The sequence below is a fragment of the Labrus bergylta genome, chromosome 23, assembly GCF_963930695.1.
Source record: "Labrus bergylta chromosome 23, fLabBer1.1, whole genome shotgun sequence".
NCBI classification, from domain to species: Eukaryota; Metazoa; Chordata; class Actinopteri; order Labriformes; family Labridae; genus Labrus; species Labrus bergylta.
In genome coordinates this window covers 6710818-6737573 of record NC_089217.1, presented here as the reverse complement: position 1 = coordinate 6737573, position 26756 = coordinate 6710818, and the positions used below count along the sequence as shown (strand labels likewise).

At 41.7% G+C, this 26756-nt stretch overlaps 1 protein-coding gene across 1 annotated transcript in view; it reads left to right on the top strand.

Annotated features, from left to right (window-relative positions):
* Positions 1-26756, top strand: part of snd1 (staphylococcal nuclease and tudor domain containing 1) — a 166029-nt gene that overhangs the window by 9147 nt on the left and 130126 nt on the right. The window contains exons 5-11 of the mRNA XM_020653121.3: positions 588-748; positions 2744-2835; positions 3580-3738; positions 3846-3952; positions 4420-4510; positions 11027-11131; positions 20819-20920. Coding sequence (XP_020508777.1) covers positions 588-748; positions 2744-2835; positions 3580-3738; positions 3846-3952; positions 4420-4510; positions 11027-11131; positions 20819-20920 — 817 coding nt within the window. The remainder of the gene's footprint in view (positions 1-587; positions 749-2743; positions 2836-3579; positions 3739-3845; positions 3953-4419; positions 4511-11026; positions 11132-20818; positions 20921-26756) is intronic.

Below are 26756 nucleotides of genomic sequence, written 5' to 3'. Positions count from 1 at the left end.
TTGTCACTGGAGTTTTAAAGCACTCAAAGAACATCTGATAGTTGTAGATGTATTTGTAACCTAGTTTAACAGGTTCAAAGCAGCTGAGTTTTACAACAATTACATTTTTAGATACCTGAGAAAGTTCAATCGATGCTTCTCTCAGCTGAAGGTTTCATGCTGCTAAACCAATTAATAGAAGTACATTGAATGAAGGTTGCTGTGGAGATTACATTTTTGGTTTCTTATTTTAAGCTTTAAAATTAAATTAGAAATGTCCCCCAAATCGAATGAAATAAAATGAATTGCCCATCTTAAGGTTTTCAGCCGTAACGATGTGGCTGAATTGAAGTTCCTGTTAAGGAGATGGCCGTTACAGGTGCATGAAAGCTGGGGGGTGCCATGTACAAAGATTTTTACATCTGTTACATCTTGTGAAAGACAGGACCAATAAGTTAACAGATGCTAAAAAATAACAAATGAGTCAATATCTGATTCTGAAAACTGTTTTTTTCTTTCATCACTTCAAGTACTGCAAAGTTTATTATCTCCTCTTGTTTTATTGTGTCATAAACTTTGCCTTTTTGTGTGTGTGTGTGTGTTAACAGTCCAGACCAGGCCAGACTCTGTGATTTGGAGGACCAGTCCAAGGCTTCAAAGAAGGGCATGTGGAGCGAGGGCAGCGGCACACACACCATCCGTGACCTCAAGTACACTATAGAGAATCCACGCAACTTTGTTGACTCCTTGCACCAGAAACCTATCAACGGTAATGATAAAGCTTTGCCTAGGATAGATGCATGAGATTGAAAACACACTGTATATTTATGTAAGCCTATATTTATTCATTAAAAACAATACAAGTTGTTTGCTTTATCTATGGTTGAAGATGCTTAGTTCTAAACATCTTCTTCAGGGCATGTAATACCACTCCACTGGCTCATTTCTCTGGCCTCTCATCTCTGACCCTACACGAGGTGTAATGGTGCCACTCAATTCATTTCCAGGCGACTGCTGCCAGCAGTGGCTCAGCTCATTTCACTTCTCTTTAATTGAATGGGAAAATGAAGAGGGGGAGGCTTTTTTTTCCCATTCTTTTATTTCTTGTTCTTACCCTTCACGAGCCGCAGTAACGGTTGTTTTAAAATTGGAGGCAGCAATCCAACTGAAGAGCTTTAAATGTGCATCGGGTTGCTGTAGCTGAAAACCGAAATACCAATTTCTCTGTCCTCGGCTCATGCTGGAACACATTCAACAGCTGTATACATTCACACAGGTTGGCAACAGAAAGAAGGCGTGTAGAGTCTGAGAGAGCACATCAAAATACCTTTTAGGCGTGAAATGCCTCTTGCACAGGAGACTCAAAACTTCAATTTCCTGAAGCACTTGAGAGGCCATGAGCATGAGTATTACTTTGGAGTGAACACTTAATGTTGTAACTTCAAAGCTTTCCAAATAAATTGACCTCCTCTCAGGCCTACGTTATACTGTATGTTTCACAAAGTCACAACTTTTAAGAGATACTCAAATATCTGTCTTTGGAGTATCGAGTACTTGCCTTGAAAGGTGCTTATCAGATTGAGTTTATGCTGTTTGAAATGGTTTGAAACATAAGGGGTGAGACAGATGTCAGTACAGCAATATATCGTAGCTCTAGCTCCAGTCATACAATTATCAAACGGAAGATATTTCCCATGAAATTCAACTCGTAGTGTCACCACTTCATGACTCCTCACTGTGAAGCTTATGGCAGGTAAACGGAAGTTAAACAGCCAAAGAGGTTGACAGCGGGATGAAAGAAGAAGAAGAAGACAGCAATATAAGATAAGATAGTGTTCAGAAGAAGTTAAGAGTTGACAAAAGGTGTTATAAGAGATAAACCTGAACTTAACCTTTTTATAGACAGTTTAAGTTAATCAGAAGTTGTGGTTTATTATTATTTAATTGTCTTGCACTATATTGATTATTGCAGAATCACTGTATTTTGGTATAATCGTGGGCAACACATCATATATCATATTGTATCTTATCGTGTGTTACCATGGGATTTTCCAGCCCTTTTAAACGGGAAGAAGTCTGAAAACATACTCTTAATTTTCTCATTGCACTTCTCCAATGTCCATCCATCGGCTCACTATGTTTGAGAAGTAAATCTTTTGGCAAGATGCTTCAAAGGTTCTTTTTACATTTAGTGTTTAAATGTTATGAAATCTCAAATATCAACCTTCATTTATTTAAGCAGACATGTTCCCCCCCCCAGCCACTTAATAAGCCTTCAGTGTGTTGAATAAATCTTTTGGGTGGAGAATCACTTAAAGTGAATTGCACACTCCATGATTTCCTCCTCTTTGAATGGCACTAGAGAGCAATCCTTAAAGGAGACATTTCAATCCCACAGCTCAGTGAAACACTTTGGTCGTGATTTGGCAGATCATAGTTGTTATTGTTTTGAACTTGCTGGGTGTATTGCAGGTCATTGCTAAAAAGGTACATGTCCCAACTATCCTCCCAGGATGAAGAGAGGTGATTATGATAAAAAACATTCAGATATTCATTGGCTTGCGCTCATGAGAGATTCAGATAATGTGTTTACTAAACACACATCTTTGAGGAAATATAGCACTTGTAAGGTAGATGTACGCTTTTTCTTGCCCCCGAATAATTAAGTCTAATCCGAGAGCTCGATGTTGGTATGAATATAGTTTTCTTTGAACTCTCTGTCCTCTCATGCATTTCTAAATTCTCTTCCTTTTCTCCCCTGCAGCCATCATAGAGCATGTGCGTGACGGCAGTGTTGTTCGTGCCTTGCTGCTCCCAGACTACTACCTGGTCACTGTCATGCTGTCAGGAGTTAAGGTAACTGCCAATCTCTTGTTGCACTACCAGATGTGTGAACATTTTGGACAATCGGTTCTTTTATTTGACAAATTGTCGCTTTAAGTTGGAAGCACAGAAACGCAAAAATAGCCAATAAATGCAGAAACGTCCAACTGTATATCAATAAAAGGGCTTTGTTCTGATAGTTTCTTCTAAACTCCTTGTTGCTCTACACTTTATTTTTATAATAACAAAGTATTCTAATGTTGACAGCCCATTCTTGTGATAACTTTCAGAAAAGAAGACTTGAAACAAGCAACGGCTCATTTTTGTCTCTCCTCGAAGTCTGTGTTTGTTCTACCAGTGTCATTTCCGCTCCGCTAAATTTTCCCATCAATCCCTTTCACCAAGCCCGGCTTTGCCAACGGCCCACTCAAGATAACTAATCTGTTTCATCTCCCACTTGAAGATATTACTTCCATTTCAAGGTGTTCTTTGTCTCGTCGTTCAAAGGCTTGTCGTCTGTGCCTTTGTGTATCCGTCTGGTGTTGCGCTACACTCGAGGGAGAATACAGATAGCAGGAGGCAGAGGTGACATCGGTTAAAAGAGGACAACAGCTGTAAACAAAAACAAAAAAACAGTTTAGGGATATTTAAAAAGAGTGAAGAAAAAGATTATGAAGGTAGACAACTGGGAATCAAAGAAGACAAAATGTGTGTTTTACTTTGAAGTGTGATGTAAAAGTATTTAAATCCGACACATTTGTGTTTTCTTCTCCTCAGTGTCCCACGTTCAAGCGGGAGGCGGATGGCACAGAATCACCAGAGCCCTTCGCAGCAGAGGCCAAGTTCTTTACTGAATCCCGTCTTCTGCAGAGAGATGTTCAGATCATCCTGGAGAGCTGCCCCAACCAGATCATACTGGGCACCATCATGCACCCGGTATGGTTCAGGAGACAGAACCTGCTCTGTTGTGGAATGTCTTCTTAATTCAGCTTTTTTTGTCTCAGTTTTGATCTCATTGTCCCTGTTTCTGTGTGTTTTTTCAGAATGGTAACATTACAGAACTGCTGCTGAAGGAAGGCTTTGCCCGCTGCGTGGACTGGTCCATGGCTGTGTACACACAGGGAGCCGAGAAACTCAGAGCTGCTGAACGGTATGGAACTGTAGTTACACAGAAAACATTTTGTTTCAAGGGAATTCTCTCTATTACTTTGATCCAAGTATCTACTTAACATCAAACTTTTAAAAATACTAAGAATTACATTCAGCAATTTGGGCCAGGCCGATTCTTGATAAACTGATAAAGCATTTAATCTAGATTATTTAAAGTTATACTTGATTCAACTCTGCTAATAGAGAAAAGTTTCACAACGAATTTACAATTCTGTTTCATAAAAGTGTCTGATTTCATACAAGATCTTATTGATAGAGAAAGTGTGTTAAGATTCTTTCAGCATGGAAGATAATAGTGCAAATCAAACGTGTTCTTCTCGTGTTCTTCTTGGTTTTTTTTTACCACCAAATGAATCATTTTTATTCACTCAGTTCAGCTTTTTGTGTCCTAATATCTCTGATTCTGAGCACCACCACTCACGATGATGTGTTTTTTGTCTTGTCCAGATCTGCTAAAGAGCGCAAGGTCCGCATCTGGAAGGACTACGTGGCACCCACCGCCAATTTGGACCAGAAGGACAGGCAATTTGTCGCTAAGGTGAGGCCTTGAAATGGCTTTTATAAGCTGTGAACCAGTGGCAAAGGGGTCTAAAAATGGCACTTTTTCTTTGGGCTCTAACATAATGTCTTTCAATTTGGACCATCTTGCTTCCTTTGAAAGTCCTCGCTTCTCTTTATCCAAAAAAAAGGAGAATGTATAAATCCAGCAGCACGACATGCAGACATTATCCAGCATGAATACAACCCTGGCTTCAGCGCTTAGGGAAGTTGGTCATTTCTTTTTGCGTTCACCACTTCATGTCTTTTCAGAGTTTTCCAATTTGCTCCTTGCACTGCAGCAGAAGCAGAGCCACTTTTAGGTGTCTAACAAATAATATCTTCTTGACACCTTTTTTTTTTTTTTTTTTTTACATTTGCACCTTCCACTTGATAGATATATATATATATATATATATATATATATATATATATATATATATATATATATATATAAAAAAAAAAAAAAAAAAACCCTTCCCCTAAAGTAACTTGGAGGAATGCTTTACGGCAACCGTGAAGGACTCCCCAGTCAAATTAAGACTAAATCGCTGGTGTATGCTGTAGCATCAGCGAAGAACGACCCCCAAAAGCCCAGAACCAGAGATATTAGCTTTAGAGGTTATTTGCTGTGGCCTCAGGGGAAGAGAAGTGTCCTTAAAATCAAGTACAAGGAAGTGCACTCCCTCCTGGTTGTCGACACACATTAGTTTAAATCTAGTGTCTTACAGTCTTACTATGGGATGAAATATTACAGAGCCCATGTTTTTTTTAGCTTTAACGTAGTAAAGCAACTCTAATGTCAACACAACAACTTTAAATCTGGTCATCTATGTGTGCATTTTGTTGTGTTGCACACAAGCCTTCTTTGCCTTTCAGTAGATATATTCTTCTCTGAAGTTAATGTTTTGTGTGCGTTTTGCTTCCTTTGCATGCCAAACTTTAAAGACCTTTTTAAAAAAACAGCCAGCTCAGGGGTTGCATAAAAAGTGTTTGCTTACTGCATGAATTTGATAAACTGCATTTGATAAAGAAGGTGCAAAAAGGAAACTGTGAATGTATACATTTTTTCTTGAGCAAGAGGCTGGAGAAACATAGAACATTTTATTATCACTTTGGGCTACTTTCACATCTCTCTGAAACCCCTTCAATAAAAGAGGGTAGGGTGTGGAAAGAGAGGGAGTGAGGAGACATTTGATGGTGAGCTCAGAATGGCGGTGTCAAAAAAGAGAGGTAGAAATAGGATATGTGACTTTTCCTGGAGACTTTGGGGAATGAGGATGAAAAAACATGAGGAGCAAAAGCCAAAGAAAAACGATATTATCAAGATCCCTCGGACTTTGTGCATCCTCTCTGGTATCCTTGAACTTTTGTAATGCTCCGATGCTGCATTGCTGATGCTTCCAGTTAAACCTCAGTGCAATTTTTGATCTCTATGACTCCTGTCTCCGTCCTCTTTTCATGGAACCGCTAGGTTTAGAAATAGGAATTTCTTTTTCTTACACATGCACTCCTGACAATTTCTAGATAACTCCAAGATGATCAGGCCCTGAGTTTTTCAGGAATTCACACATGCACCTCACGGCAGGATTGTCTTTGTCTGATGCGCTCTAACAACTCAAAATACTCTGATTGATTTAGTTGAGAAGGAGTCTTCTGTAATAGTGGCAATGTCTGTTAATATCGATGACAACTGTGGCCAGCTGTAAAGAATATAAAGCAGCAAAAGTCAGATAAACTTCCATAATGTACATGCCTACTCGCTTGAGGTGAATGTTACAGACTACTGCCTGCCATGTTCACACATCGGCTCACAGCGATTTCTTGCAGACGTTGTAATCAGAGGCTGGCAGGAAAAGTTTGCATAAAGCTGCGGTGTAAAATATGGCAGTTTGCATTCACACATGCAGCTCACCCCAAACTTTTCAGCAGTGTAGTACATGTGTGAATGGGGCTTTAGCTTGAGAAGTCGTTCATAATAACGTCAAAGGTCTCTAAAAACAGCATCAGCACCATGTGACTCAAAAAGGCTTCCATCAGCAGTGGAAATGTCACGCTGACCCTGCCATGGTTTGAACCGTTTCAAAGCTAAGTACATATTGGACAGCCTGAGGTTGCTCAGGGCTGCCATTGCCCCTTCAGTCTTCCCGGTGACATTTCTCAGTCCCCTAATAACTGCAATGCACCGACTCTCCCAGGGACACATCAATCCATCAATCCCATCATCATCATCATGATCATACACTCCTTTTCTCGTCCACTCCACTATTCACTTCTTATTTTCTGAGTGATGGATAAAGTGGAGAGGCAGAGCAGGTCCAATCCCCACAAGTCAATCCCGCTGACGCATCTTCCCTCTTCGAATGTCTCGCCTCTTTCTTCTCACTCCTGCTGGGGCCGTGGAAGTGGATATAGGCCATGTCCCAATAGTCTTCTTCTCCCTGCCTTCTTTTACCCGTCCCCTCCTCTCCCCTGGTCAACCACCGACTTGTGAGGTGATGGATAAAAGGTGTTGTGGTGTACAGTAAGCCCCTTTACAAGCCCCTCACCCCGAGCTGCTCAGAAGCTCTGCCAGTTGTAAAGTACTTGTATGAATGTGTTTTGTTCATCTGTCTGCAGAGTTCTGGTGTCTGGTGCTAAATATTGCTAAAAAAGTGTCTTATACTGCTCTGTAATCATATTTTCCAAATATGGCAAACACGTTTTTTTAGGTGCTTCTTAAAATTAGCCAAGTTCTGTGTTAAAATTGGCCACGTCTGCAGCGATGTATAACCTGGTGTCTGTGTCAGTACTCCAACCGGCTTCTAAATAATGGGGCCATGCAGACCGGCATCTCCTGTGGCTAATTCCCTTACTATTGAATAGTACCTCATACAACACTATTCCAAAGTACAAAATGATTTAAGAGAGGATTTTAAAAAAAGACAGGAGCTTGTGGTGCTGTATTAAAATATATAACTGGCAGTTCATGGCGCTGTGGTGTCTGAAGGGTTAATGATCTGGTGCATAAGGTGTAATGTAAGCTACAGTGAGAATGGTACATTTCAACCCTGTTAAAGAGGAGAAACAAGCCTCTTTTGGTTCTGACTGTGTTCTATGTCCCCGTTGAAATATGTCAGAGTGGTTACAAGGTCAGGCACCTACTTTAAGAAATGAAAAAGTCTCTTTTCTGGTAGATGATGAAGAAAGAGTATAATGGTTCGTACCCCAGTTAAAACAAGCGGAGCAATCAGGTCACAGAAGTCTCTCTAAATTCTTGCTAGCACTCCCAGGATAGTGTCTTACACACTCATCAGCCTGTTTTCAGCAGCACCCTGAGGCGACACGCCAGCTTAATGTGTTTATCATTCATAGCATCTAAAACACCAGTAGTTTAAATGAAACCATGTAATTTGGGTGACAAACTATCTCCACTGGCAGCCTAACCCAAACATTGCCATAGGTGTCTCCTTTGAGGGAGATCATCTGACATGAGTAATGAGCTAAGTCCTGGCTAAGCCCTCGCTCGGCCCCGTGGTTAAAACAAACTTTATGGATTCGACTGACAAATCCAACACGGTCCATGACAGCAGCCAAGATCCCTCCTTTTCTCCATGACTGATCCAGGACACTGCAGATGTCATGTCAGACACAGACAGAGGGTGGCAGTAGATCCCCACCTCTTAGTGTCACATTAGACCAGTGAGTCATGCTACCCACCTATTCGTCTCCTCTGCCTGCTCACTTGACCCCTCATGGCAGCTACTTTGCAAAGACTTTCAGCTTCATTTTTTTCTATCCATTCTCCATCTTCTTTTCTGGTGATATTTGCCCAGAGATTACAGTCTGTCTCCCTGTCTCGTCTGTCTTTGGCGCGTGTTGATCTTTCCTCCTTCGCCTCTGTCGTCTCGCCTCCCCCGGCATATAATTAGCCAGTAAATGCTGAGCCATTCTCTTCTGCTTCCGCCACATTCTCTCCCTTTGCACTTTATTTACTGGGGCAGGGCCTCAAAATGACCTTGTTACTGTGTGCATGCTGGTGCTCTTGCATGTGTGCATGTGTGTCCCCCTCCTCTCTTACCTCTCTCTCCTGCTCTCCCACTCATCTCACTGATTAGTATATGATGTATTTTGGCTGCTGTTGTAGGCAGCCTGTTGAGCATGTGGGCCCGGGCTAATTTCTGCTCTCTGGTGGCGATTACAATGGCTGACTCTTTACAGAATAATGAGCCTAAAACACCTGGATGTGTGCCTGCCATACACTCAAAATGGTTTAACTCGACCATAAGAATTCAAGAGAATGTTTTTTGTTCTTCTACCATCCACACAAACACCTCCTACATGGTCCAAATTGTACTCCAAACATGTACGAGACCTGCATCTCTTACTTTTGAGTTCAGAGTTAAGCCTACATACAAAGAGCAGTTTGAGTGATGATGAGGCCATTTTAATGCACGATTGGGATTCAACATGTTTAGGGCGATTGATTTCTCTGTGTCTTGCAAGCGGCCTACTTAAAGGCTCCGGGCTTGGATGACTCCTCCATCTCAGACCCCAATCTGTCTTCTTATTTAAGAGGGCACATACACAGGCTGGGTTTAGTCCAACCTGAAACCTGCAGAGTTGAAAAATGAAGCCAATGCAACAGTGCAAAACATTTTTTAGTACCTTGAATGTGCACTTGAAGCTGGCTTCAAAAGCCAAAGAAATCCACATAAGCCAATTTTTACAGCAGAAATAAACATCCTAGTACAAATAATGCTCAAGTAGCAGGATAATCTGCAGAAATCTCTACTTTTTTATAACATAGAACTATTTATTTAATTGGAATACCTAAAAGATTCACAAAGTAAACATATTGTGTGACTGATGCACATCAATTGCGCCCACTATCTGCTCCGTCTCGAGGTCCAGTTCACAAAGCATACTGGTTAATGATATGAAAGCACAAACACACCTATTAAGTTGATCTGCTCCGTGCGGTTTGTTCTTGTTTTGCGTCTTATTGTGGAGACATAGCTGCGCTCTCGTCCTGGCAGAGCACAGTTCATTCCACATATAGGGAATGAGTTGCGTGGGGAGGGGACACTTCTTATTTGTTTATTGTGAGTCCAGACTCGAAAAAAGGTGATTTGAGATGCACAGTTTATAACAAAGCCTCATCCCTGATTCAAGCCAGCAAGGATGTCTTGACATACGTAATGGATCCACCATCTTCACACATGAGGAGAGAGTGTGCCTGTTAATATCACATTAAAACCTTGGATAGCCATCAATTGAGCCAACTCCCAATTATAATAACAAAAGTCAATCTCAGGGTAATATTAACAGACTTAATTTACAGATCATGTAATGTTTATGTTATCCACAGGCGAAACTGTTGCCATGATCACTTGAAAGTTTACCACCTAATTCAACCATTGGTATTTTTTTTTCACTCTTGGCTGTTTTTTGTTTTTCTTTGTGAATTAGACGTGTTTTGCAGTGAAGCTTACTGGCAAGGAAAGAGGCCAATCCTGCCCCAAATGCATGATGGCTCATTGGAACAAATGCACACAGCACCGGAGCGCAGGGACACTTTTTGCACTGCAGTGCAGTTTGACTCATTTGCACAGGGTTAGCAGTGTCTATGAACAAGCCTCCAAGGCTCATCTCTGTAGGAACACTTGGGTCTTTATCTGCTTTCAGGGTTCGATGGTTCGTGTTAGTTTTGTTTCTGTGGTGGTTCAAATTCTTGGATTCCTGGATCAAACCGCCTCTTTTTTAGGCATTAGTTTTCTTCTGTTTTTTGTGAAACCATGACTATACCTTGTAGTTCAAACTCCGCAAATGGTTAAGCAGTCAATGGTTCTGTCACTATTATATCTACTGTGGTTGCTATCTTTTGAAAACAGAAAAAACATTCAAATGCCAAACATAAATAAGTCTGAGTCTTTAGTTCCACTTGTAAAGGTCTCCAGAACAAAGTGCTGCCAGCCTGTTGTTTGACAGAGAACTGTGTAATGCTCCAGCAGTCTATCTCTAACAGGATGTTTGTGCCCTCCGTCTCCCTCCTCTCCCCCCTCTGGTGCCAATCCCCCAGGTAGCACAACGTCCTCGCTCTGTCCTCCAAACCTCGCCGGGCCCTGCTGGGACAACCCGGCTCGCTTACTTACTCAGTCACTCAAGGATCACTCTTTCTTAGCCCGCTCTCAGTGCCTCATGCTCGTGACAGCACACGATCTGCACTGTCACTCTCCCCACTACTTTTGAATAGATCTCTTCCTCTCCATTTATCCTTTACCTGCTCCTTCACTGCCCATCGTTCTTTCAGTCTGTCTGAGCACCGAAGTACAATTCCATTCTTTATGCTCTGACACTCCTCCATCCTGCAGGAGTGTTTTATTTTCCTTTTTTTCAGTTTTCCATAAGGATTTACATGTGTTCTGGACCCTTAAATTACTATATCGAGTTTCTTTTTGTTAAACTTTTTGTTTGCCCAGCGATTTCTTTCTCTATCACTCAACTCACCTCCTCTTTTCTTCTTCTGTTCCCCCAGGTGATGCAGGTTGTCAACGCAGATGCCATGGTGGTTAAGCTCAACTCTGGAGAATACAAGACCATCCACCTGTCCAGCATTCGGCCCCCCAGAATCGAGGGAGAGGTACAAACAAACCCGCGTCTGTCTTCCTGAATATGTGTCCGCAGCCTTGCTCAGTGTGAGTGGCTACTTGCGCATGAATAAGTGGATGTATGTGGGGGAGCTTGTGGTCAGCCAATTATTCAGAAGCTCCTCAGAGTTGGCTTCTGTCACTGCTGTCAGTATAGTCGGTTTATATTTATTTAAAGTCAAACACAAGATGCTTTCGTGTCCTTCCACCAACCTCGTTATTTATCCGTCTCTGACGCCCTCTCACATGAGTCTCCTCTCTCTTTAAATAACCACAGGGATACATTTCACCACTTGGTGGCGCCCCTGCAGCTGGGGCACATACAAACACAGCGAGACACTTGCACACACCCACTGCAGAGAGGGAGGCAGATCGATTTTTCTCTCTCTCTCTTTTTTTTTTTGGCTTTCCCCTCCTTTACTCATCCATTCCCCTCAGAGTGGCTTCATGACTGTTAAATACCTAAAACCTTCACATGAACATGCATGCACACACGAGTCAAAATGATGGTAACACATTTTATCCACACAACATGCACTGTTAATGCAGTGACACCAATTCTTTCTCACCAATAACATCAATGCTTTTTTATAAACTCGCACAAGTTTTATTCTAATTTCATTTTTTTACCTTGAGAAAATTAATAATCAATTTGTATTTCTCACTTATCCTTGTTGTCTGGGCCTCACAAATGCCATCATTTTTTATAAATAACAGTCTTTAGATGTCTGAAAATGTCACTCCCAATAATTACAACGTTTTATTTTGACAGCAGAAGTGATGATTTCCTCTTGTCACTGACAACAGACTCCTATTATTCCAATTCAAACCCTTCATTGCCTTCTTTTTTTAACATGTCTGCAGGTGTTTGATAACCATTTCACCAGTCCACGCACTGTTTACAATAAAATGCATTTATGAGAAAGTCATGTCTCACAGTGGCGGCTTCTCTAAGTCTCGGAAACGGTTGTAAAAGTCCTGTCGCAAAATGTCTGCAACAGCCCTTTAAATGTTCCGTTTTGATTGTTTTTGTTTTTATTGACTGCCCCTCTCTGTTTGTTTTTCAGTTTACGGGTTACTTTTTTGCGTCTTTTTTTTCTTTTTATTGTCATCTTGTTTTGATTTGTTCGCCTCTACCGCCATATCTTCTTCTCCCTCTCTCCCCTGGTGTTGTTGGTGTCTCGCATCATTAAGAGACAGCTTTGTCTCCCTCTCTCTTTGCCTCCCTCCTTTTCTTCTGGCCTCTCTGCTCCTCTCCCTAACTTTCGCCTGCCATGCTCCCCCTCCGGGTGTGCACGCTGTGGTCAGATTGCTGACCTGCAACGCTGCCCTGTGTGTGTGTTTATTCTCTGTGGCTCTTTTTGGTTGTTACAAGCTTTTGGGGAAAAACATTTTTCTATATTGCTTTTACTTTTCTCTGTGTCTCCAAATCCTCACCATCCTAATATTTCTCTCTTCTTTTCTGCCTTTTCTCCCTTCTCTCTTTTCTTTATCTCTCTACTTCTAATTTCTTTCTTCTTCTTTTTCCTTCTGCTTTATTTCCGTCTTGTCTCTTTCGGTCTTTTACCGCCTATCTGTCTTCTGTTCCTCGCTCTGACTTTGCCTGCACCAGATGCCTCAACAGTATGTGTTTTGTGCTTCATTACGCTGTCGTATGTTGCAGGGAGCCTGAGAGAGTGGTCCCAGATGTGTGTGTTCTGTTGGTGTTGTATTGGCACAGTGGTGTGTGTCCATTTCCAACACTTCATACATGCGTATTAATCATGAGTGGGTGTGTGCCTGATTTGAATAAATATGCAGGTTATTTACATGAAAAAAACAGTAATCTCAGTACCAGCTCACTGCATTAGTGGAGTGAAAAATAATACCATATCCATCCTGAATGAGGAATTTCACATTTCCTTTTTCAGCCAAATTGACAGCTGGTTTTCTCTCCAATTATGATTCACTGCATTAGTATTGTACATGGGATTGTCGACATGGTGAAAAATAAAAACCTTTCCCAATCAGACATTTTCCAGAAAGAATGGCATGATTAATTACATAAACACCCTCTAAAGGTGACTTTAAATGTATGCACGGTACTGTAGGTGGCGCTATCATTAAAATTCAAACTTGTAACACAAAGTCACTCCAGAGTCGATGCTCTCTGTAGACAAGAGTGGGCCTTTTTGGGACTGTTTGAGGACACTCTTTTGGAGTTGTTGCATAAGATGTGTTGCTTCAGTGTGTGTTTAGTGTTTTTGTCAAGGGTTGTTCATGGTGCCGCTGCTGGTTTTGTTTGTAAGCTAGTTATTTCTGTCTGCGAGCTAAAGAGCTGCCTGCCTTCCTGCCTGTCTGTATCGCCGTTGGCTCAGCTTTGAGTGCTGTCGCTATGGCAGCGATGCAGAGTTGTGATGAGGCTGTGATGAGCTCTCGGACTGTGAGGTAGAATAAAGGCAACTGACAAAGGAGCATTGGTATTCGTTTTTCTGACATCTTAACTAAATGTTCTTTTTTTTTTTTTAATCTGTGGAATTTAGAATTTTTATGTCCAGTTCTTATTTACCCTGAGCAAGTTAGCTGAAACCTCAGGTGAGCTGGGGAACTTAAACCATTTTAAAATGCAATTCATTAAACGCTTTAGCACCTTTTTTAGGTATTAGTGTACACCTGTCTGAGTATTTTTTTTAAAGACGAAACATGTGCTGGACAAGACTAGCAGCTGTGAGAAAGATTTTCTTTCTTTCAAAAAGCACATGCAGTTTTGTCATGCACAAACTGACTTTTCAAAGGTTGTAAGCAGCAGGAGCCATTCCTACCTTAAAGCTTCAGGGGCGAGAGGTCACGGCAGGTATCTCCCTAAGCCGGAAATCAACTCACACCGACATCATGTTGGCTAACACTGTCACAGCTGAGCCGGCTTCTTGCTTACAGTGCATGCAGACAGACAGCGCAGACGCCGTCACGGTTTGCAGCACACACATGCTCAAACACGCATACAGACAGAACCATGCTTGGTTAAGCTGCATTAGCTTATGTCAGGAAACATCTTGGAAATTGGTGTCAGCATGTGCATAAACATGGATGAAACAGACGTGCTGTTCATAAGTATGCAGAAACACTCTAGATGTGTGCGTGCTCGTTCAGCAGCCTGTCTGTGAACCTTCTGAAAAAACCTCAAGAGAAAACAAACCCCGAAATTTTGCATTGTGGCATTTGTGTGGATGTTTGTGTTTGTGAGTGTGAGTGTGTTGTATTCTCTAGAGGTCTGTAGGGATTTTCTCGTGCCAGTTGTCATTATTATCTCTGTCTGTGTAGATGTGCCTGTGTGCTGTTTGACCGTGCATTCTGCAAGCAAGGCCGTTTATGTGTTTGTGTATGAGTGCTTACTTTTTGTGTATGTGTGTGTACAGTTTGGGGGCAGGGGAGGCCAGATGCAATGTACCAGTGCTCTGATCAACAGTGACTGTTCCTGCCAAACCCCTCTCCTCCTCTATGTCCTCCTCCTCCCTTCTCCTCTGTTTCCTTTTAGTACCATAACAACACACAGCCCCCCTCCTCTCTTTTGAACATACTAAATGTGTTCAGATTGACAGATTTGTGAACCAATGGTGTGTTTCTGCAGAAAAACATAGGACACAAATCCTCCCTTTCCTCTTTTTTAGGTTTCTTTTCTCCCCAGAGTTACTGATGTTGCGCATCTTCAGATGTGAGTTATTTTGAGCTTGGGAGTTGGAGTCAGCTTTTTCTCCTCTCCCCTCCCTCTTTTCTTTTTTTTTTTTTTCTTCTGGTCTCTTCTTCATTTTCTCTCGTGTGCGGCAGGACAAGCCCAGCGTAAACACGAGTGCAGAGAGATGTCTATGCTACTCAGTGACTCACTCTTACACCCACATGCTCGCTCACCATGTTCAGTTGTGTTTTGTGTGTGTATCAATGCTTTGACGATGCACATGCGTCGAATCTCGAGTATTTGTGTGTGTGTCCTCATGCATTGTAATGTATCTGTGTGCTTATCTGGTTTAAGTAGGGTTAAGGACACTGCTGATGGAGCACATAGAGAGGTCAACTCACTGTCCTTTATATAAGGCATCACAATGACTGTGGCTCGTCCCTGCGCTGCTCCATGCAGCGTCTAAACTCTCTATGTTCAACCACTGTGTTATCTTTAGTTGATATTTTTTATGTTGCCTAACTAAAGATCAATTCTGCTGCCTCCCATAAACCATCCGTCTACTCCCTCCCCCCCCTCCACCCCTCTCTGTTTTCAAATCCATCATTATTTTTACTTTACATCATTGTGTTTATTTTAATACAAGAACAACACACATTGATTACCATTTCTGTAAATAGGGCAGTGTCAGCACAGGTCAAATTAAGGCAGTGTGATGTAAGTTTTCACATCTTTTATAACTATGTGAATTACATAAAAGAGTGCAGATAGCAGACACGTCTCGGAGGCTTGTAACAAAGATTGTTGTTGTTGCACATCTATTAATTCACATTGTTATTTCCAACAATAACAGTACAATAGGAGGTTTCATTGGGAGTGTTCTGCACACAATAATGAATTCGATTTCGCATCTACAACTGCAGTCAAGGCATCAAGGTCTTAGGAACAGTGGTAAATATGGAAAAAGTGTTGGAAAGATGTTTCTGCTAGTAAGCTCATTATCAGCAAGATGCTCCATGCTCAAACACAATGGGGAAGAAAAAAAAAAAGATGATAGTTCAACTGCTGTCAAACTGAAAAATGTCACCATACTGAGGAGAAAAATACAACAACACTTGGACATGTTGGACAAAAAGACAGACAGACGGGTAAAAAGATGACAGCTAACAAACAAGTAACAAGACACCAAAGTGAAAGACTTTATTTGAAGAAGGATTTGGCTTTGTTTAAATGGAATCTCGCTTCTGAACTTAGCATTATGTTGTGATATTTGCTTGAATTTGCATGACTTTTCAGCAGTCATTTCATTGTGCAAATGTCACTTCTGGAATGTCATTCTTTAAGATTGTATACTCATGCTTGCTTTCCCCCAAAATATAATGTGCTGTAGCCACTATTGCTCAGACGAGCCCATCTGCTCTCTGCTTTCTTGTTGCAACTGTGGCTTTCTCCCCCTTTATTCCTACCCTCTTTGTTTTAGTCCCTTCCTCTCCCCTCCTCCTCCTCCTCCTCCACACTTCCTCCAAATCTTCTGTCTGGCCATGTGTGTGCCCTCAGCATGCCCTCAGCCTGCTATGACACGCTTCGACCTCAAGTTTTGGAGGAGGGTCGCCCACCTCGTGATTCAATCGTGCACTTTTGGCCTGGTGAGGCAGATTGGAAGCCAGTATGTGTCCTCACTACTGGATGAATATATCTGACCCCATTGTACTGTTTGGCTGAGACTTTTAAAAAGCAAGGACAGGCTTTCTTGTATCTGTCTTAGTAAAATGAAGGGCTATTATGTTAGAAGAGAAAAGAGTGACTGTGCTCCTTACAATCCGGCCACGTGTATCTCTCAAGTTACAAAACACACACCAATGGAACCAAACACAAATTGTCATCAAATAGGCCATTTATATAAAAAGGGATTTGTGTTCAGGTGGAGGCAATATGTTCAATATTATTTAGCGTAAGCTGCACAAATTTGCTCTGTGCTTTCAGTAGCTGAATGCATGAATACAAATAAATGTCAGCAATATTGAAGCTTTCCTAGCAGGCAGACTCTAACACTGCATCGTTGTGCCCTGTCTGCAGGGCCAGTCCGACCGTCTGTCTTGTCCCTAAAAATAAATAAATAAATAAAAACAGCTTACGTGCTCTGGCTCAATTCGTTTTCATATGACATACTTATTAATGAGTTCACAATGAGAGCATGAGCTGCAACCTGTCACAGCTGTCCCAGTAAATTTACCTGCGCCAGTCTGCGAGCAGCTAATCATGAATTGAGTGGCTGTTTTGTTGTTATGGCGCTGCAGGTAATTTCATTCTGAAATCCAGGTCGTCTCTGGAGTCTATCAGTTCAAGTCAGATTAGTAATGACTGATTTGTATCCCTGGCAATAATGCTGTGAATGTAATATTATTGTATTAGATAGATTAGATTTTGTATTGTTGTATGATAACCAGTGATGTCCTTCTTGCTCTAGCTTCAGTAGGTGTATGTCTTTCTCTTTCTCTCTTTTTTTGTCTGGCAACCTTCTGCAGCCTGTTTCTGTATGCATTATTTAGTAATGTTTTTATGAATACAATAGTAAATGTTGGTTTGTGAAAGGCTACAAGTTCACTGCCGAATCAGAAAATGAGGTCCACCTATCCACAGCGTTCCAAAACTTTAAGGCACGCAGACAATAAAAACCCCACTCTTCTCAATCTGCTAAACTGCTAAACTACAGTACACTCCCTGCAACACCACGGCCAAACATCCAAAAGCATGACGTGCTCCTGAGTCATGATTTCACCCTTGAAGTTCCAGAAGCTGCTCCCAGCTGTAGCATCCTCACATTTGCAGTCCAGCCCCTGCAGCCCTGCGACACTGTACCATCCAGCTAGCGTCATGCCTCTGCAATAGTCAAAGATGATTCCTGAGCTTTGGTTGGTAATTTGGAACGAAGGGAATTTACCCCAAATAGCACAGAACTCCCCCCAAGCAGAGTGTAGAGCAAGCTGTTGTTATTGGGTCACGAATGAAACATGACTCTCTTATTTCTGTAACCTTCCTGCAACTGCATTAGCTTTAGGATGGGTTACATACTGTGTCTTGTCGGAGGATTTTAATGACGCTAATGGTATCACAGTGTCTAGGGAGTGAAGTTTAAATGAGCTCTGAAGTCCAATGATTAGGCTTGACATGGCCTTCATTTACACATATTCACATTTTAAGGATTTGAAAAGAACAAATACCCCTTTTTTGGAGTTTCAATGCAAAGCAAACCAGGTCGTTGTTTCAATCAGTCGACAACACTTATCCACATGTCTGCATATGTTTTCAGACGTAACATTTCCTTCACCTTGCCCTGTTCCAATCAGTCTTGCTGCGTTCCCCATACACCTTCTAAAAGATAGGGGTACCTTTTGTCCTCCTGGTGTTCTTCTCCACTTCTTCTGCCTAATTGGCATAGAGTGCTGACATTTACATTCTTTGCCCTCAGTGGCACGGCTCTGTTTCCACTGTGAATCAGCTTATTAGTGAGTAATAATTTTTCATTTCTCTTTCCCTCTGCTTATCCAGGGTTCATTCTTGACTTTTCTCTGTTGAATTCATCCTGTTGTTTTTACCTGGGTCTATCAGAAACCTATTGGCCTCCTTAATGTTGTACTACCCCTTGATAGGCGGTGTATGAAAACTCATTCAAGATGGAAACGTCTTGTTTTTTTCTTCAAGTCTTCAACGTGTTGAGATTGTTTTATAAACTAATATGTAACCGAAAGAACACTTAATCACATCATTTTCCCTGCCAACTTTTGGTTCTCTTCTGGTACCATAAAGTTTTAGTTTTAAGGAGGAATCAATGGCATCTACTGTGGTTGAAAAATCAGTTAACCTCTGCCAGTTCAGGAACATTTCAGCTTTCAATTGAATGCAAATGAATCGCCGACCAATTTAGACAATAACATGAGCAACAACTGGATCAGAGAGGTCACGCTGAAAAGGGGGAACAGTCATGAAAGTAGTGGTAATGGTAAAGCTGGAATTGAACTAATATGCTAAATAAAAACATGTCTTATTCTTACTCATGGTAAGTCATATTCCTTCAAGGAACAACCCTATTGAGAACGCTGCATAATACAGCATCTGGGAATCGTCACATTGTATCACTTAACAAGAATATTTTCCAAAGAAAGATGTCATTCAAGCAACATGAGCTTAGTAGAAACTATCCTCACTATCCCCCCCCCCCCCCAAACCGACTTTGTAGGGATGAGAGACCCTGACAATAAGCCCCGGCTGACACAAAATGGAGGACATCGGCTCTCGGCTGAGCGGTGGGGGATTTCCACTGGCCATGTGTGAGATTAACTCACCTCCGAGGTTCCATGCTGTGCTGACTCTGCTGGCAGAAGTGGAGAGAGATGGGAGCGAGGGAGTAAGAAAGGAACGATGGAAAGCTATTAAAATCAAAGGTTATTACATTGCTGCCAAGGTTAAAGGATCTTGGTTGGCTGGTAGATTTGGCAGCTTCAACTGAGCTTCAAATCCAGCAGGCCTTCTGTGCAGTCATGTTGAGGGACTAAAATATTAGCATTATTTTGTAAGGAAAAGTTATTGTTGCTTTGTGTTGGATTTTTCAGTTTCACACCAGCAGAATTTTTTTTTTTTGTAGAGACTAGGAGGGGAACAAAAAGTAGCAGTTAAGTTGTCCTGAGACCTTTTTAGGGGCATTTTATGTTCTTCAGTTAATCAGATATCTTGATGCATCATTGTGAATGTTTCACAATGTATCAATCATCGCAGAATTTCATTGTGATAGAATCATTTTTGTGTCAGTTATCGTATCGTTTCCATTTGTGTCGTTTCAATTTGTTCGTTAGCGTGCAATTCCCACCTCTATTGGAGACCTTAATGGAGCCAGAAGCGCATACTTCCCCACAGAGCGGAATACCAAGGCACCCTTTACCAGCCACGTGTTCTCCTGACATCCATCTGCCCAGCTGTGAGCAACACCTGGCAGCGCCCAACAACTGTAGACACATTAAAAATGAATGAACCATTCAAGAGGAGAGGAAATGAGGAATTAATCTAACCCTGTGTGTTCATTTTGAAGAGTGTAACTTCTGTTTGTATGACAGATAATGACGGCGGTCATAGAAATGTGGGGGGGAGGGGCAGGGGTGGTGCACACGCTGGAATTGTCATTCATGGCCTCATTCCTCCCGTTAGCGCCTGTCGTTTATTTCCCCACTGCGTCATTGTCATTTGCCATATTATTTTTTTTCCCATCCCGCCCCTACAAAAACGGCACCTGTCACTGTGTGTGTGTTTGTGTGTGTGTGTGTGTGTGTGTCTGCATCTATGGGTGTGTATGTGTGTTTGTCTCCTCACACAGGGAGCAACACAAAACCTCAGCCTCCTTTTTGAAAATGCAAATAGGTTCTATTTGTGGCCTGTTCCTGTCAGAGAGTGGGTGAGCGTATTGAAAGAAGTTTTTGTGTGCGACTGTGTGTAGCGTGTGGCTACATCTGCGTGTGTGCACGTAGTGTCAGCTCGCCTTTGTGCATCTGTTTAACACTAAGTGTCTTTGCCTTGGCTGTTTGTATCTGTGTCCTTGGCAACTGTGTACTTTGATTTTTTATTTTTATTTTATTTTGGTGCAATGTGTCAGTTTTGACAGCAAAAGATGTTTGTGTTTATTTGAGGAAGGAGTGTTTGTAAAATGCTTCTGTTCACACTAAAATATTTCACAGGGAGTTCAGACTCCAGATCCTCCACATCGCGGGAGTGAAGCACAGGGGAGAGGGAAACAAACAAACTGACTGTGTGTGAATATGTTTACCGTGTTTGTGTGTGTGTGTATGGGTAAGGTTGGAGGTTGTTTGTGTGTGTGTTTCTTATACCTCTGCAGCAAATATGTTAATCCAAGCAGCTTTGGAAATGCAATGTGAATAATGGTCTTCTTTCTCTCTCTTATTTCCCCCCTTCTCCCTCCCTACATCTTCTTCCTGACCCTTGTCCATGATTCCTCCTCCATCCTGCTTCCGTCTCTTTTCAGGAGAAGAACAAAGACAAAGACAAACGTTTCCGTCCACTGTACGACATCCCCTACATGTTTGAGGCCCGCGAGTTCCTGAGGAAGAAGCTCATCGGCAAAAAGGTGAAGGCCCGCTAAGTTTATTTCACATCTAAAACTACAAAGTACATCTAGAAAATATAAAAGCACCCGTTTGGGTGTTGTGGCAACCTGTCCATTGCATATATGAAACCCACATTAGAATGACATACAAGGTAATAATACACAAATTCACAATCATGGCGCACCGGTTTAGCAGGTGTATGAGGCTGCAGTCTGCACTAGTTGCAGGTTCGACTCTCAATCCCGACACTGTTTGATGCATGTCTCCCTCTTCATATTTACTCTCTCTATATCTGTCCTGTTATGGCCCAAAGCCCCCTGACCCCCAACTCCCACCCCAAATTCAAGCAAGCATTGAAAACAAGTTCAAGTTTCCTAAAAACTTGATAAGCTTTTTTAAAAACTTACCAAATTGAATATGTAATTTATTAAATTCAGCAAGAGAATTTGCAGAAGCAATATTATGACCAATCATTTCTTAAGGTGTAGGTTATTATTTCAAACTAAATGTTTTTGACACAGAGGAGGAACAAATGACTTTTTGAACATGCAGTGACACTTTTCAACAAGCCAATCACTCCTTGGCTCATTGTGTTCCTTTGCAAGTGAGTAAATCAACTTTATTACCTCTAATTAGCTTTTATTGAATTAAACACTTAACTCGGAAAAAAGGGACTCCTCCAGTGACTTTACATATCTTCCAACACGCCCAAGTAACCCAGACTCATATTTCTGAAGCCTAAAGCGAGGTATCTAGAATAACTTTTCTCACCCTCCCTCAGTTTGAATACCAAGTACTCCCCCCAGATGCCCAGAGGCTTGATATTGGCCGGGGCTCACCCTTTAAACAAGCAGTGTTCATTTCCCCACTCTCGTGTCTATTGATCTACTGGGTCTGTGCACCTTAGGGGCTGCTATGATTTACGCACATCTGACCCAGCAGAATCAGACACTGAGCTAGGCTCCCTCGCTCAGTAGGGCACACATTACCGCTTGAACATCTCTCTTTTTGTGCGTTAAATTTGTATAAAACATTACACACTACACAACAACCTTAATAAAACGTTAACAAGTCAGCACTGATATTGTAAGACTTCTACAACTCAGCACTGACTTTCATAAGCTTTCAGCACACACAGTAGGTTGTTTATACACCGGTTGTCTCTCATCTATAGATCAGTATAAACAACGCCTACGTTGTTGTTATTGTGGCAATTTCGCCGCCTCCAGTGGCAGTAATGGCAAAGAGAGAGAAGGCAGCTGTTGCTTACAGGCACGCCCAGGGCTATTGTCCACTGCCTGAGTGGAAGATGGTTGGTGTTTTTCCAAATAGAAAACTCTTAACTCTGTGGGGATGCTTAATAATGGGAAACATGCTGAAAAAGTTTGCAATCTATTTCTTCCTGTTAAACTCTTCATGGAAAGGCTGTAAAAGACCAGATTGCTGGGAAACTCTAACAGAGAAGCGAATAACTGCACCATCACACTAGCAAAAAGACTTCCTGATGCAGAAATCATCTCACAAATTGAATGCTGACTTCCAAATAGCAGATTTGGGAGCTTAGACATCCAAAAATGAATTCTCAGTCAGCTTCTTTTTATTTTTTATTTTTTATAAATCCCTCCCTGTTTTTCTGCTGGGCTGACAATATACCAAACAAATGCACAAGTTTCAGGAGTGCAAACCACAGCAGCAAAACAAAAGACAGAAAAAAAACATTAACATCTAACACTCTGATAAGTAAACAGACAATACAACAACATTTGCTACACAGCTTGATAAACACAAAACATGCACCCACTCAAAGCCAAAAAGCCAAGAGAGTTCCTTTTGGCATTCAGCACCGGAGTGAGATTCATATCCCTGTCCCAGCCTCTTATCACAGTCATTTTAATCATCCTCATTAATGCTTTTTTAATGACAGAAAACACAGCCGTAAGCTGGCTTTTGACGAGTGAAGCGAGTATAATGATTTGGCTGTTTATTTGTGGTGTTTGTGTTTGGGGATAATGACCGTGTGTGAGATGGAAATAGGGCGGCTTCAGCCTTCGTCAAGGTGCAAAAATGCTGTGCACACTGTGCCATTAGCATGAAGAGGAGATGTGAAGCACCAAGCCTCATTTTAAGCCATATAATGGAGGTAGAGACGCAGTTTGGGGCGTGTTGTAGAATATTAACACGTAGAGATGTATGTACAGTATGTGTAGCTGCATCTAGATGAGGTCGTAATGGACATGTATGGACTGTTAGTCAGACACATACACACAACCATCTGCTGTGGCCATTATCTCTTCACTCATGCAGAAGTCTCTTGCAACAGAGGAAAGGTAATATTAATAGTGTAATAAAATAATTCAATGCTCTTCTGCGACACAACTCCTTACCTTCATTTTAATATTCCCAGCATGCACCTCATAACATCCAAACAATCTTGCTTGATTAGACTGTAGACTGTTTCCGAAGTCACACCAATCGTAAAATTGTTTATATGTAGTGTTTACCGTGGAGGAAATAAAGTATGCATGATTTTGTATGTGTCATGAGAAGTTAGTGTCTAAAGCGTGATAAGTGTGCATGTTTTTGCTCGGGTGAATCAGTTGCCCCGTTGACAGTCTGCATTAAAATGTATCCAGCATGATCCATCACTGCTAGACAGCTCTACATGCAGGTGGGAGAGCCCTGTGAGGGGTGTCAAGATCTCTTTTTCCACATGGACTGTATGTGCATGCAAGTTGGAACATTGACCACCTAATCAGGGTTGCAAACTGTGGGAAAAGCTGTGCTTTCTCTGCCTCCATTATTACCAAGTTACTGTCTGTCTTTAGCATTTCTATGAAAGTTTACCTAAATCTGGCCTCAAACGTCCCGTATGTGTATGTATATTGGTGTGCATGTTTTATATCCTTCTGCCTCTCTCTACTTTTGATTAGTATTGAAGTTTTGTCTCCCAGGTGTGTGCGTGTTATGGGCTCGTAAAAATGAGTTACATATAAGTGGAGCGCTCTTGCCCATTTGCCAACAGTACAGCCTCCTTCTTCCTCCTCAGTGTGCAAAATCAATAACGGAAGAGCTCTGGAACGTTGCTTTGCTCCCATCCCTTCATTGTTGCTAAGACACCAGGCTGAAGCTGTGAATGAATCCCTCTGTCGCCATGCATCAAGATTTCTTTTAAATGATTATTAGCCAGGTTTTTGTGATGTAGGAGCATCGTAGCTTCAGCAGCCTTAGCGGCAATAAATACTTAGTTTGGATGAAATCATAACAGACTCTATGTGGTTCAGTAGTTATATGCCAGCACAATACTTAACCTTCATGGGTGTAATGTTAATCTGTGCTACCTTGGCCCACTTCAGCTGTCAAGTTGGATGCAGGTAGGTGCACAGGCGCACAGATGCATGTTGCACTCCCAACAAGGAGTGGAGTTTAGTCGACCCACTTACTGTCATCCTGTCTCCGAACACTAAGCTCTGCAGAGACAGATTTGGAGCAGTAAGCATTAGGAGACTCTAAGACCAACGCTTTTCCTGAAATTCTGTTCCAGAGAGATCCACTTTGATCTTTTCTTTTTCCCTCTCCCTGACACAAACAGAAACAAAAGATATTACCCCGGCAGTAGTGGGGTAATTGGGCCCTGTCCAGGATTTAGAAGGGACTACCTTGTTTGGTCTGGGTCTTCCCTGAAAAGGGGGGGGAAAAAAAGTAAAAGGACTGTCTGCAGATCTTTTGTCATATCAAAGACGGCGTATCTTTACATAATCGAGCTCAAACTGGACTTGACCAAAGCTTATCATCCCCACAAAGTCACAGAGTCTGGGTGTCAGATTGACCTACAGGTATTCCCCTTCACAGCATTCCCTTTTCAAAGCTCAGAGTCTGCCTCGGTGTGCAATACATTACATGAATTGGAAAACAAGCAGATTTTCCCCTGACTAAACCGTCCAGGACGTGACTAAGCATTAACTATGAGCCTGAGCGTGCTGAGCAAAAGCTCAAAGCCCTAATGCCACCGCTCCGCTTTGGGAGAATAAAGCAACATTAAATGCTTTTTTCCCCCTATTGAACCTCCTATTCCTCATCTCTATAAGGAGAGCTGGATGCTTTTGATCTTCTATAAAGCATATCTAATATCCATATTCAAAAGACTGCATGGCGGTATAAAGAAAAAAAGGCCAGAGTCGGAAGGTGCAATACTTGGTCAGGGAGCGATTGTCACTTTCATGTAGTGATGCAATGAACTCAAAAAAACAACATTCACTGTCAATTTTATGTTGTCAGCATTTTTTTTGACTGGCCGAGAAGATTTGTGAGACGTAAGACTTCAATTAAATCATCCCTCCGTGTTATGTAATAATGGCTTAAACTGCAAATTATAAGTATGTGATTCTTGAAACAACTTCTCAACTATCCCTTTAAGGTTCGCCGAATGTGCACAGAGGCAGTTTTCCTTCTCTCTTCTCTCTCTCTCTTGTCACTCTACGTCGGCCAGTCTGTCTTCATCGCTTTCATATACGTATATTCCCACCCGCATTGAAATGGCAGCGCTTGCATGGTGACATAATCCTAAAAAGCTCGATTTGGCTAACTTTATAAGTAGTGCTTCTTGTGCGCCTCGGTCTCAGCCTCAGCAGAAAAAAAAAAAGTCCAGTGGAAATGTTGAATTAAGCCACTTATCAGGGTTGAGCACATTCGGATTATCCTGCGTGCTCAAAGTGGCTCCTGTTATGCAGCTGCCTGTGTAGTACTGTTTGTGCCAGAGTTCCCCCCTTTCTCATTTGCGTGCATGTGAGTTAGGTGCTTGCACTGAGAATGCCGTGTGTGCAGTAAGGGTATTTGATGCGGTGTGTATTTCTTAGTGATTTTGGTGGGTGGGGGGGGGGGAAATCTGGAGGTGTGTGTGTGTTTTTAAACAGATGCTTAGAGTTCAAACAGCAGCGTCACCAAGTCCCCTGGTTAAAAATCCGGATGGGGCTTCCTCCTCTTTCCTCCTATTTTTCTTTCCTAGAGTTGTGCCTGTCCCAGCCTGGGGATATTTCCTTCCAGCACGGCTCACTTCATTAATTGATAGCCAGCTGCGATTTTCACAAACACAAACAGAGCAGCAACTTAGGCACCTCTCTTGCACACACAATCCCTCGCACACACTCTTTTCCTTTCTTTCTCTTACAATGAACTTTAATTTGCTCTGTCTTTCTCTCTTACTCTCCTTCTTGGCTGTTTTGTTGTTTGTCCTCTCCAAGGCTTGAAAATGAAGAATTCCCCTTTTGATCAAACCTGCTGCGATTGGTTAGTTTCCATTTGCAGTGTAAGACTGCTTCAACACCTGGGTGTAGGCTTACATTGTCTTGAATTTGCTGGTTCAATAAAGCACTGTTAAGTTGCATTAGCTGAACTTGTATCACAAGTATTAATCTTTAAGGGTTTTAATGTGTTCTTGATTAGAAAGTATCTGCATCAATATCTCTTTGAGTTGTTTTCATAGATGTATTTGTTGACAGAACGGTTAAACATAAAGAAGCTGCCTGTGGGTTTGATGAAAAGGTGCAGGTGACAGTTGTTTCTTTTGGTTGAGCAAACATAAACCCTCCTACGCTTTATCAGGGATAGCAGGCCTTTCCTTTGTCCTGGCTGTCCCAGGTATCCAATTCCTTACCATATAATAGTACTGCATAACAACTGTTTTGTCCCATATAGGGCATAATTGCACATAAATAATAAAAAACAAGTGATTTTATACTTTTGTTTCCATTCTAAAAGACTAGCAGATGCTGCACATAAAAGGATTTTAAATTATTTAAACTGCAAACATGCATATAAACACGTCAGCAACGTGATTCATTGGTTAAAGTGAACTAAATG